Raw genomic sequence first — 13,599 nt, forward strand, 5'->3', positions numbered from 1 at the left:
AACAATCGTTGGGGGTTGGCGATTGTCGTCGGTGTTGCGGTATTAGGGTTTATATGTCAGGCGCACACCTCGCCTTTCGGGCCCTCTGACATCTGTTGCTGGCTTTCTTTTAACTTGGTTTTTGTATGGGTTGAAAATGTGGCCAAGAATTCAGTGCTGTCAGTGATAGAAATTGTTGGAAAAGGGAATTACTTTTTATGTTCTGGGTGGGTACGAAGAGTGGTTGGATATATCAATTGGATAGTTTGGTTAACATATGCGACAATATATATTTTTTTTTTGAGAGTTAATATGAAACACATTACAACGTATTAAGTTCAACTTGAGTATTTTATCTTATAGCAACATTTTCTTCGTATTTATTCCTCTTAAGTTAGGTTAGTTATTTGTACAGTTTCCAGATTTGTACATGGTGTATACCAGAATGTACCAGAGAAACCAAACAAACATCGACCTATGCCAACTGACCACCGAGTGGTTCCCCTCCGGTGACCCAGCACACCAACACCAAAACTGGAATCGCTGCCACTTCCGCTCTTCATTCGACTGACTTCTCCCCCAGTGGAAGTCCATATGGATTTGTTGACATTTTGCGCCCGGGGTCATTACTTAGGGTTGGGGTTAGTGGGTCAATGGTTTATGAGGTCACATTTAGGGGGCCCGTGCACGGATAGTTGGCTGGCTGGTTAATGCCCGGTTGAAAAGGCATTCCGGGGAACTAACCAAATTAGGTGGCATGCAATTTGTGGCCCGCTTTCGACGTACGAAAATAGGCGTAATAATGAAAACTAAATGAATTTCACTTATGTTTCATGTCTGCGCGAAATTAAATGAACAAAAATGTTTATAGCATGTCGTCTGGTTGGGCTGCTTGGGTTTTTCGCTCTTTTTTGCATTTATTTATTTTCTATTTTCGTGGGCTGGCTCTTTTCTGGGCCACGCGAGGTAATAGTTAACCGAAATTTTGCCGGTTGACAAATGATGCTTTATTTTCTCGTTTCTTGGTGTGCCACATAATTAAATGGAGTAACGCCCATTGGGGTCACGTGTGCCAAATATCCAACCGAATCGAAGTAGCTCTACGGTAAACCATTGCGAATTTCTTGAAATATTCGAGCCTAACATGCATGTCTCGAGTTGGGCTATAAAAAATGTATAAAAATTGTTGCACATTATGATGGGCATGCGAAAAGCAGACACGCATGCCCTTTTAACTGCAGACGACCGGCTGCGATATAAAATTCGGTTGAACGACGCCTTGCGAAATAATCAGGTGTTATTTACGCCTGTATAAAGTATAAATTTAATAGCGAAACGGTTAAATGTTTCTAATTGCCACTTGCGGTTTTACAAGCCTTTAAAGTGTTTATTTAAAAAAAAAAACAAAAGAAAAAGCTTGAAATGATTTTTAAATGGGTTTGTTTTTTAAATAAGCTGATCCCCAAATTTTACCAATATCTCATCAAATACTGCTTATTGTTTACTATAGTTCTAAAATGTTGTTTTGCATCTGCTTTTAAAACCTCTAAAGCCATGAAACACAAAGATCAAAGCCCCCTAATGTGTTTTTTACCCCCAAAACTTCAAAGTGTCAAAAATTATTTGGCGTTTTTGGGCCAAAGACAGACGAATCAATAAAATTTGATTGAACAATAGATTCGAGTCGTTTTCGATTTCATGCATGTGCTGGCTGTAAAAGACTATAAAATGAAAACCGTAGACGTGATGTCTTCAAGTCTCATTACGGACAGCCCGTACTTCGGACATGTTCCGTTCACAATCGAAAATATTTGTAAAAAATATTTTTAATGTACAATCTCTGCTATGTATGCACGTGGACACGGACTTTTGGCAGGCGGTACTTGAGGCGTCAAGAAATCAAAAGAAAACATTTCAATAAATCAAATCAAACAATGGCCTACACAATTTTGGACAGCTTATTGACACGTTGAGGCCATCGAGATTCCGAAGCGGAGAGTTGCTAGAATTCCTGCTGGCATTTCGCCGAGGAAGCCAAATTCGGTGGCATCCTCTTGTTGACACTGCTCCAAACGAGGCTTACAAATGGCAGCACTCCTTGAACAATGTCTGACATTTTGCAGCCGCCATTGAAGGTTTTTCCAATGCAGAAAAAAAATGAGGAAAACTCCGTAAGCAAAAATGAAAAAGAAGAACTTAGTTTACATGAAGATCTGTCGAGTCAACGGTTTGCATATAAATCTTGCTGCGGGTCTGCCCAAAATGATTGCAAGTGTCAAAAGTCAACAACCAAATGTCACGTTTTGTTGTTTTGTTTTTATTTATTTTTCTCCTCCTCAATGTTTGCCTCGCTGACGAACAGAGAAGCTCAGGCAAATTCACCGCCTCAGCAAGCAATTGACATTTATTAAACATAAAAAAATAAAGATTAAAACCTCGGCAGTCTGGGAAGTTGGTCTGTCCAAAAAACACAATGCACTCGGTGAGTGCATCCACAATTTCGGATACTTTTTCGGCTTTTAAGATTGAAATGATTTTCCCGCACTTGTCAAAATAAGTCTCGGTAATAAATTGACAAATTATTCACATAAATTGTTTGACATTTTTATTGCCACAAAAGTTGCCATACCATCTCGTCTCCCCTTTTTTTCACTCTCGAGATTGCTAATTTCGGAGACAGGCAACGGAATGTTAACTTAGTGCAACTCAATTACTTTGAGTGGCCAATTTTCTTTTTGTTTTTCTGGTGCCTGCCGACACTTGGCGTAGAAATTTCAAATTAATGGCTTAATATTTTGTTTTAATGCTTTGGGTCAGCGGAGCAGCAGCATCATCATCAATGGCGAAATTAGCTGAGCTGGGACTCTAAGTGGATTATGCAATGGGGAGAAATAAAATGGACGCTTACCGAATTAAAGCGGGTTTTTCATCGACATCAACGAGGTTCAGCGGGGGTCAACTTTCGTTTGAAACTAAAACATAATTTCGCAATTGGATTAGTATGACTGAGGCAATGGAAATAAATCAAGGCGGTATCGCTTTGAAATGACCACTTCGATTTGAAATGTGATCCGATATCGATCTGTCGTTTGGAGGTTTCTTAATTTTTGACATTTGATTTGACTTGTTCAATGCAAAACCTCAATGCCAAATCAACCCAAACAGACATCTTCGCTAGCTTGAGCCAAAAATACAGCATTGAGTCTGACATTTAAGATTCAGTGTCATTAATAGAAATTGCAGACATTGGGTGGGTGTCAAAGCAATGACAAACGATCCCCAATGATCTTGACGTTTCTCAATTGGAATCAATGCAAAATCAAAAACGGCGTCACAAAATGTCGATAAATGGTTCGTTCGACTGCTGAGGCGTGTAATTGTTGAAGTTTACTTACAATTGACGGCAGTCGACTGTCCGCAATCGTTGCCATAAAGTCTCAATTGATTTGTCATTTGAATCTGGGAGAACAATGCGGACATGTGGCCGTCAACGGCGACACCTTTTCAACGGTCTAAATTTAGTTATAATTGCTCAACCTTGCCAAGAGCTTAGGTCGAAGGTAGGTTCATAAAACTTTCGCTTATCAAACCTCGAGCAGACACAGTGTTAAACTGGTCCTGGCTTTTGCTCTTTCTTAGCTCTCCGCAAAACTCAAAAAAGTCGGAAAATGGCAAACCAAAAAGTGCATTTAAAGACAGACAGTTCGAATGACTGAGTAAGCTGTTCGCATTCAACGGAGTAACTTCACCGAACTTCGGCAAAAGTGTGGAAAAGAAACAAGAAGAGCTAACGACTTAACAAGCAGACAACACCGAAATACCTCATGATGTATAGGAAAGCTCCGAACTTAACCCCCACAGTTGGACTCCTGGCAGACCCACAGAAACTGTCAGTTTGACGAAGAAAACGAATGCTGTAAATTATGATTTTATGACAGAAAAGTTTTAAAGGCCAATAAATTTAGCCGAGCATGCCAAAGCGCAAAAGATATAGAGACAGCTAAAAGGAAAATAAAAATGGCTGAGAAAATGCTTAAGTATAACAGGAACTAGTCGAGTGGTATCCACTGCCAGGGGTACCGGGAAATTTTTGGAGCTCCGGTTAATGTGCAGTGAGAGAAGTTTTTGGGAACGAAAAATCAAATAACTATCAAATAATAAAAAAAAATTGTTTGGTTTAAATAAAGGTATTACTATCTTAAAGAGAGTTCAAATTCCCGTAATCGAATACAACTTAAATATGTGGGAAATTAATGTACACCAAAAACTTACATAATTTCATTAGAGTGCACTTCCGAGAAACTGCTTTCATTATGCCTCTATTCATAAGAAAAACTTACCAAACAAACCAAACTTCCCGCTGCACTTAGCCCTCGCAAAAGGGTGGCTTTGGTCTCTTTCGGAAAAGGGTTAGGATTATTATGCATATTGAGTGCGAGTTCGAGTTTCGGGATCCCTTGCAAAGCGTTCAAACTGTCAAATGCACAACGGGCCCAAAAAACACGACGCAAGAGAAAAGGCCAATAATTGGCCATGACTTTGGTTTCCGAGTTTTTATGCCTGTCAGCCAAACCGGCCGTTGCAATTGGGGGAATGGGAACTGTGCTGTGGACTGGGCCGGGTCTTAAATTAAACGGGTAGGGCTTTTTTCGGGGGTCTGTGACTACTGGTTCTTTACGACCCTTGTGGAGAAAATATGAATAAAGTTTTTCGGGTCTTTTTTTCTTTTTTGATGAGGCCGCTTGTCGTCGCCCGCCTTGACAATGAAAACTGCTAACTGCTTACTGCTTACTGCTTACTGTGCTGTGTTGACGGACTGGCGTTCTCGTTTGCCGGCTTTTTGAGTTAGTTATGGCCTAAAGCCTTGTCATGTCATTGATAGTTTTCGGGGGCGTTGCTGTTTACCATTTATCGTTTTATTTATGGTGTGCACTTGGAATGCGCATCGCCCGCTGATTCTTTACTATTTATTATTACTATATTTCTTTGACTTCTTTTTTTATTTTTTGTTGGTTAGTTACCGGAAAAGGGTTAAAAGTCAAGGGTTTTTTAAAGACTTGCGTCGTCCATTGTCTTGGCATTGTGTATCGAGTTTAATAAGCATTTACCTTTTCCTCTTTGCAGTTGGCCCCCAACAACCAAAACAAATGCAAATGTGCGCCCCAAAGACATATTACCCCGAAAGTTATCAATAATTGTTTGCCGGAAGAGGAGATACAACTCAGCCATTTAAGCACCGGGCTCAGGGTGACAGCAACAATTCTGTGTGGACACGTTTCTCTTTTGGATAAAATCGACAGCACAGCGAAGTCGGCATAATGTTGGATCGATGCGAAATGCCGGTAAGTAGATGGTATCGATATTATCGAGGAAATAAACAAATCGTAAATAAGCAGGGATTTCGAAATCTTTCTTGTTGGTGAAGCAATCAGCATCCTATCCTATATTCCGAAAGAAATAATTTTAACACGCTAAGAAATTGGAAAATACTTTAAAAGAAATAGCTGGAGACTTTATTTTAGAATTTTTCACACATAGTTTTTGAATTTACTGTCAAAAAGTATTTTATATATTTGCATAATAAGAGATTTCATAAACCAGAGAAAGTAATTTTTCAACTAAGAATTACGTTCGCGGAAAAATGAAATGGAAGAAGATACGCAGTACAAATAAATACTTTAGCCAGAAAGTAGGCTTATTTTTAAGGCATGGAGCTACGGGATATGAGTTGCTGCAATCCAATTTAGTTAACTGCCCGGGGGTATGCTATATTTACTAATGAACTATATTAATTTACTAATGGTCGTCTTGTTCCTTCTGCAGATCCAGCTGGACAACGAGAAGCTGCGACGGGATGTTCGTTTGACGGGCTCCCGACGGGATTTGCCACAGCTTTGCAATGGATCGCGACGCCTGGATGGACTAAACAACCACCTGGCTGCCAGCGAGCCATCTGTTACGACCACATCCCTGAATGGAAATGGCAATAGCAATAGTAACAGCAATGGCAACAACAACATCGGATCTCCCGTCTCGTCATCGACAACAAATAGTAGTAATGGTGGCAACGAGCGCGGCTCCTCCACAAAATCAAACAGCAGCAGTGGCAGCGGAAGCTCGGGAAACTCGGCCAGCAGCACAGGAAGTGCCGAGCTCAAATGCAATACGCCCATGACGCCATCTGGTAAGCGGAATTAAAATCCCTTTAACTAGTTATGCGGGGTTTCTAAACAAAAGACTTTTTTAGTTACCAGGCCCCAGGGCTTCAGCAATTTAATCAGATTTCAAAATATCATACCCCTGAATGTTTGCGGTGGCATTTTAATCGTGCCATTATCAACGTCGATTTTTTTGACCCCTGTTCATGTCAAATTTTTCCAAGTTTTCCCATGATTTGGCAATAAGATAACTTATTCTAGAAGTCCACAGCCCATAACTTTGCCAATTTTAGTCTGATTCCAAAGTGGCATACCTCTAAACATTTCTGGTCGCATTTAGAAACAAACAGCACTTAAAATGTTTAATTTAATAAAGCTATATTTTTTTACACAAATTGGGTTTTATCCACAAATTTTCAACTGTGCTGAGTGGGTTAATTTCACCACCACAGAAAGACTGCTCGTTTGGACCAAAATCCTGGCGATGCATTGTGCGTTTGTCGGTTTGCATCGCTGCAGTCCAATGCCAATTAGTGGAGCACGCCCTCCAGGCATTTGGTGGCCACACTTCATCATTCCACAGCTCTCTAATTAATTTTTTATACGCTTTAGAAAAACAAGTAAAATGGCATTGAGGTCAGGGTCAATAGGGTTTTCGAGTGGCAGTTGCCACATGGGAAAATTCTGAATTACCTGTTCACTTGGTTACAAAATGAGTAAAAGGACGAGTTGCGAAGAGTCAGGGAAGAGGAGCAAGCACGAAAAAGCTTTTAGCCGCGACGGAAATTAAATTCCATTGCAGATGCAAATCGTGTAAAATGTAAAACCAAAACAGGGAAAAAATACTAAAGCACCTGTTAAAAATGTATTTGTATTTAAGTGGTTTTTAGATTTTACTCATCGTATAACCTTTCATTTACAGAGCTTGTAAAGAAATTTCGGAATTACCTAACTGATCTGGAGTTCGAGGAACTTAAGGTTTACAAGGAAGTCTGGTATTTTGGCCAGCATGCCAGCAAGAATTACAACAAACCCGCCCCCACAGCCAATACCACAAATCTGGGCTATGACGATGATAATGGAAACTACAAGATCGTAAGTGGAGTGTACATATCTTATTAACCTGAAAGAAATTATTAAACCTGTATATTTATAACAGATCGAACACGACCACATAGCCTTCCGCTACGAGATTCTGGAGGTGATTGGCAAAGGCAGTTTCGGCCAGGTCATCAGAGCCCTGGACCACAAGACCAACACACACGTGGCCATCAAGATCATAAGGAACAAGAAGCGCTTCCTCAATCAGGCCGTCGTGGAACTCAATATCCTCGATGAGCTGCGCGAAAAGGATGCGGATGGATCTCACAATGTCATACACATGCTCGACTACACATACTTCCGCAAACATTTGTGCATTACCTTCGAGCTGATGAGGTAAGTTTGAACCTAGTTTTCATTGGGATTCTCAACAAACATAATTCCTAAACTCTTTCTGACGTCAGAGCTTTTGATTTGCTGCCAGTCACGGGAAAAGTGAAGTTGGCTTTTACTGTCTTCAATTAAATGCGCGTATAACTCGCATTTCTATTAACATTCTGCCAATTATTGCTCGCCAACTTTCGTTGCGTGCTTGTTAGCCATAAAATTTGGCTATTATTAATTTCCATGTTCCAAGTACCTAGCACGCATTGCGATATGAGAAAAGCCGAATAAGCAAACATATGTGCGTTTTCTGCAGGTTTTTCATTGTCTTCCAGTTAAGTTTTATTGGCCTTTGTGTGTATGGCGGTATCAAATGGTTTCGGTTTGCCATTTCATAAGGCCATAAATCCTGCCCACGCCATGAATGGCTCTCAAGTGGTTCCCATAATTCCTTTTACGAGACTCCAAATTAACTTATTAAAGGGTGTGTGAGACAGAGGTAACCTTAAAGTCCCAAAGCCCTGGAGGCAAACAATATAAATATCTATTTATTTTCCTGCCCCCATAGATTACTTGCCACAAAAGCGCAAACAAACTGGCAGACGCAGACACAATCGAAATCAACAAGGAAAAGACCGCAAACGCCGCTCGGCCATCAATTTCAATTTAAATGTTGAATGTTGTGTGGCCTACTTGCAGGCGCAGGAAAATGCATTTCCACACCCACTGGCAGCCTTTTTACACTTACCATACATATGTGTATGGTATGGTCGTGCCCAGAGGAAAACCTGTTGGGTTGAGCCAGGTATTTCCAGTGTGTGTATAGGCAGAAATCTAATTGATTGGCAGCATTTGAAATCCGCTGGTGTTGACTATTTATAAAGGGGTGGCACACGGCGGGCTGGAAAAACTGACTGCATATGTCAAAGTTTAGACAGCAGGCAGCGCAAATATGGTATAAATAAATCCCAAAAGAAGGCACGGAAGCGGCACGCGATGCAACAGTCAAAGTTGAAGAAAGCGAACCTCGAAGGTCGGCGGTCTTGTAGTTGTGTTTCCTATTTGTTTCCCCCACTTCCAAATGCCTACTCTTCCCATTGAGCTTGACATTTCCGTCAGCCGACGGACGACTAATTTGTCTTAATTGCAGACCAGAAAAGCCGAAAAAAAAGTTTACATTTTCTGCGAGTTGACATTTTTGAGAACTGATTTCGGGTTTCTAAATTCAAATGGGCCAGTGGCACGCCACCGAAAATAGGCAAATAATCCCAATTTGCAGGCGACAGTTAAAAATCGATGGGTAGCCGAAATTAAATCGTAGTAACCCATTCCAAGCTACACAAATTTAATTAATTATTTGCTCTGCGACTAATTAGCCGCAAAATTGTTTTTCGTTTCCCTTTGTTACTTGGAGTGCGCACTTAATATATTTCCCTTTTTTTTTTTTTTTTGCGCTTTTAAGAAGTTTTCCCCTGCAGCGGACAAAGTTTTCGCCTGCAAGTGACCAGGGGACCGGGGAACCGCATTGACAACTCAGCGGCAAGTTTTAAAGTTTGTTTTGAACGAGTAAACAAATTGTATGGCAAGTTTTACGTAATTAAATTTACATGCACGCAATTTAATTTGCATGCCATGAGGGCTAAAATTTCCTATTCCCCGTCCAAATGATTAAATGTTCCAGATAGGATTAGTTGGGCTTAGAATTAAGTAACTTTCCGCTGCGGTTAAATTAATAGAAATTGGAAAAGTAATTAAATCAAAAGAAAAACCCATTCCGCTTGTCCTGAAAACGAGATAAACTATGTGGGGCGAAAATGAGGACCACGTTTTGCCCCACAATCTGATTAGCTAATTAGCAAAAGGACCTGCAGCAGAGCGCAAATATGAAACCTAATCCGTGTCCCCAAAGTGACACACTTATTTCACCTCTGCGCAAAGCCAGACACATTCAAGGACTTAATTTCACAAAAAGGACAGAGGGCGGCCAGAGAATGAGGATCTAGCGGATGGGAGGAACTAAATTGACGCCAAGTGACACATTTCACACACCGACACAAACCTGCTTTGGGTGATTTCGCACATTCGACCCTGGCAGGTGGCATTCGGGGTCCGTTGTTTTGTTGGTCCTGTTTTAGCATTATGAGCCACATAATTTACAGCGACAGCTATAAAATGAGAGCTGCCAAAGTGCCAAAGACAGCCGACATACCCACACATATCCTTACATACCATGGACCCCCATAACTATGCAGCATATTGTCCCGGCGAGGATGACGCTGCTCCTTTTTGGCCAAAGAACAAGCTTCGGGCCCTGTGGATGTGGCCAAGTTTTCCTTTGCGTGTGAGTGTGTGTGTGTGTCAAGCACATAAATTTCAGCTAATGTTGCCCGCGAGGAAAGCATCCTGCCCCGCCTTTCTCCGCCTTTCCCCGCCTTTTCCCGCCTCCAATGTCACTGCCTTCCTCTCGCAACTCGACGGCTTTGGCTTTGCAATGTGTCATGATATAATTTCAATTTTTATGGCTCATAACGAGATCGAGTTGGCGATAATCGCCTGGGAATTAATATGGATATATTAACGAGATCTACGATTTCATAGGGTGTTATGTACTTACATTGAAATAAATTAATTGGATATCAATTTAAGATGATAAGGGAAAACAAACACAGTTTAATTGAAGACATGTTTTGAATGATTTTGAGTACATTTTGTGTAGATTAAATTATGTGTAGCCTATATTAATGATCTAAAATGAAATTTGTCGCCCAATTATTAAAAAACAAAAGGATGCAATGCCATTTAACTGATTTTATAAATTTTATTTTTCTATGTGAGGATATTCCTAAGGAGATTTCCTGTCGGAATTAATAGGGTATTTATTTTTGTGATTTTAAAATTCTTCAGTTTTTTAGGCCAGGTAAAAGCCGTACCTTTTTTTCATAGACCTGGTGACCCACTTGCTGGCCACCACGTCGTTATCCATTTCAAAGCCAATCAATGTCAAACAGATGCAGCATGTGACCGCCTGTCATCGGCCATGTAATTGACTATTCTCGACATGGCCGACGACAACGTGAAAGTGACATAGACAAGTGACAGGATGTCGCCGGCAGTCCGCTGACTTTGCTCATGTGCCGACGACACGACGACAGAGCGACAGGACGAAATGATTTTTAATTAAAATGCAACATGCGGCGTGCGTGAGCAGTGGGCGTGGTCATGCAAATGAGCAGGTCCTGCAAGTTTATTCTTTTTAATTAATTTTTGCACTCAGCGCGTGTAAATTGCAATTAGGGGCGAGCGGCAAGGACGCCAGGACGAGTTCGCGGATTGAGTTACCAGTTACCAGGAGAATAAACACTCAAGGGGGCGGCGGAGGAGGACGAAAGGGGTGTGGCGGTGTCAGCTGTTCCGCGGATGTTGATGTAGGTTATTATTATTATGCCGTGCCATGCCACAGTAATTACTGCTAATTGACATTTCTCGAGCATTAAGTTTGTTTTGCTGTACGCCCGTCTCGCTGGAAGAAGATAGAAGCCAGTTAACATGGCCAAGGCCAAGTCATTTATCATCCACTAAAAGGTAAATTTCCCCCTAGTTTCACTCCTCGTTGGGCAGGAATATTTCTCGGCATTTCTGTGATTATTCACCATTCGACTATGTAGATGTAGCTGGCTGTCATGCCGTCGTCGACTAATTAAAATGCCGCACAACGTCGGGCAGAAAAGGATATTTTCTGGGGAAATTCAGCCAGTCGTTGGTCGAATGAGCTTGTCCTGAAAGCCAAGGTCACAAACGTCCCATTCAGGGACAGCATCATTAATTCAAAGGCAGCTTTTTGCCAGTGTTTCGGTTAAGCCGCTTAGCTTTGAATATATATAGTTATTTAACAAGAAATTATCGAGGGATAATGCCAATAGGTATAAAGGCAGATTAAATTTTAACCTTTTTTTGAAAAGGCCTTGTTCATTTTAATAAAATCGATAACCCGCAACCGAAATTAATTCCGCCGTTAGGTTGACACACACTTTCAAACTCTGTATGCAAATGTTGAAAGGACAGCTTTCCTCACCACAGTCTCTTGTCAATCAATGGCATTCCCTTTATATTCTCAACCAGCAGGAAAACCGATTTAAAATTTATGCATAAGTTGCCCAAAGCAAGGGAGAAGTTTTGTTTTCAACTCCCACGGTGAAAATGACATCATTTCCTGCTGATTGACAGTCCGGAAAAGCTGAAAGGTTCATTCATATGCATAAATCCCTTAAAATTAAATTTCTTGGAAAATCATAAAATTAGTATAAATAACTCAGTAATTCAAGGGAAAATTTAAGCTTTGCGAGGAAAGACCTTCATCGCTTATCTCTGTATTTGTTGTTTATTGGGGGCGTCATCCGATTTTTGGAGCTCTGTTTATCCGAATTCACTTTCACTAGCTATCGGCATAATTTTGCTCCATTTTTGGTGTGCTAAATGCAAGGCATTAGTGGCTCGTTACAATTGCATGTTGCAGTTGCAGCGGCGCAGGGGCAAATCAATCAAATTACCAGTGGAATTTCGTCACGGCAAACGGGACCGAAAAAAGACGCCCCAAATGGAAGCCGAAAACAATTTTCAAGTTCATGGCAGACTCATGGTCCTTTGGCATTGGCTCTTCGTCGCCGACTGTGTGGCATGTCATAATGCAGTTATAATATGCAGACTTCTAAGCATATACACATGTACACAATGTCCCGATTCGCCGATTGAAATTATGACATTTTGATGATTTTCTTATTGGTTTGTTATAGACTCGTCTGTTTGCCAAAAAGCTTTACCTCCCAAACAACCGCTCGTCATCCGTAAAATCAATATTAGCCAATTTTTCCTTAAAGCCCGCCGCTTTAAGAACCGCTATTTTGGCATTTTCGCAGGCGCCACGAAAAAGTTTTCAAATTAAAAGCCGCGTGACCTTTGCGGTCTGGGTGGGCTGCTCCTCTCTATATCGTATATATACTGTACTATACTACTGAGTGTTGCTCAACGATTTGACAGTCATCCATGCCATTATGTGGCTTTGGCGGGTTGGCGGCGGGTGTAAAAAACACGAGAAAACGTCCTTGGCACTCTGTTAGCTCAATCAGCTTAGCGCGCTTTTAAACACTCTTAGCAACTTGTGGAGGGAGTGTGTGCTGGCCTTTCCTTTCCGTATGCTGACATAAATTTAAATTGGATTACGGCATGTACCAGCCGTAAAACACGGCTCAAAGCCTCAAGACGCGATTAAAAAGCTGAAAGTCACACTCACAAAACTGTAGAGTGGGTCGATTGAAATATAAAGTTGAATTTAAAAATGAAAATTAAAAGAAAAGTTGCCTTGTTTGTTTGTTAGGTGGTTAGAAAGAAATACAAAGTTAAATTTAAACACGAAAATTGAAAGAAAATTTGGCTTTTGTTGTACTTTACTTTATACTTTGTACATTTAGGGTTTTGTGGTTTAATAATTCACGCTCTGTTCATAAATTCTTATTCAGACTTTCTTAGCTTTAACGGCTTCAACCTTTAGAAATTTATCTACTTCCACACAAAATTCCCGAGTCCATTCATGCCAATCGCAGTTATTACTTTTGGCCAACTACCACTCTCTTTTATATAGGTCACACATGTCAAAGCAGGCGATAAAGTTATTGATAGCCATGTGGACATAACAGCTTATGGGAAAAACGGAAATGAAAGCGAGTTCAATAAATTGAGATCTAGATGATGATGAACGGGAGAAAAATCTCTTCGACAGCGAGACAAATATCTTGCCCTATGAGGTTGCCACAAAAAGTCATCAATCATCGGTTCCCAGAAACACTGGCAACAACAATTGACCAAACTTTTGATCAAGGAGTATACTACACCCACCGGCTGTAATCTTGGCTCGTTGTCTCTTTTGTGGTTGCATTGACATTGAGGGAACGGAACTCCTTTGTTATCAGTTAATTAATCGACAGAAATCGCATAAACTGCGAATGCAAAACATGGCACAGAAATCGCAAAGTAAACAAAAACT

General features: G+C 40.8%; 1 protein-coding gene across 6 annotated transcripts in view; it reads left to right on the forward strand.

The window, feature by feature from the left end:
- The window catches only part of LOC108090038 (dual specificity tyrosine-phosphorylation-regulated kinase 2), a 51,513-nt gene that overhangs the window by 32,110 nt on the left and 5,804 nt on the right, over window positions 1–13,599 (forward strand). For all 6 annotated transcript variants that reach the window (XM_017188534.2, XM_017188532.2, XM_017188533.2 and 3 more), the window contains 4 exons: window positions 5,104–5,321; window positions 5,803–6,163; window positions 7,060–7,232; window positions 7,297–7,574. In XM_017188534.2, coding sequence (XP_017044023.1) covers window positions 5,298–5,321; window positions 5,803–6,163; window positions 7,060–7,232; window positions 7,297–7,574 — 836 coding nt within the window. In that variant the 5' untranslated portion in view covers window positions 5,104–5,297. The remainder of the gene's footprint in view (window positions 1–5,103; window positions 5,322–5,802; window positions 6,164–7,059; window positions 7,233–7,296; window positions 7,575–13,599) is intronic.

The sequence above is a fragment of the Drosophila ficusphila genome, unplaced genomic scaffold, assembly GCF_018152265.1.
Source record: "Drosophila ficusphila isolate 14025-0441.05 unplaced genomic scaffold, ASM1815226v1 contig_712, whole genome shotgun sequence".
Lineage (NCBI taxonomy): Eukaryota > Metazoa > Arthropoda > Insecta > Diptera > Drosophilidae > Drosophila > Drosophila ficusphila.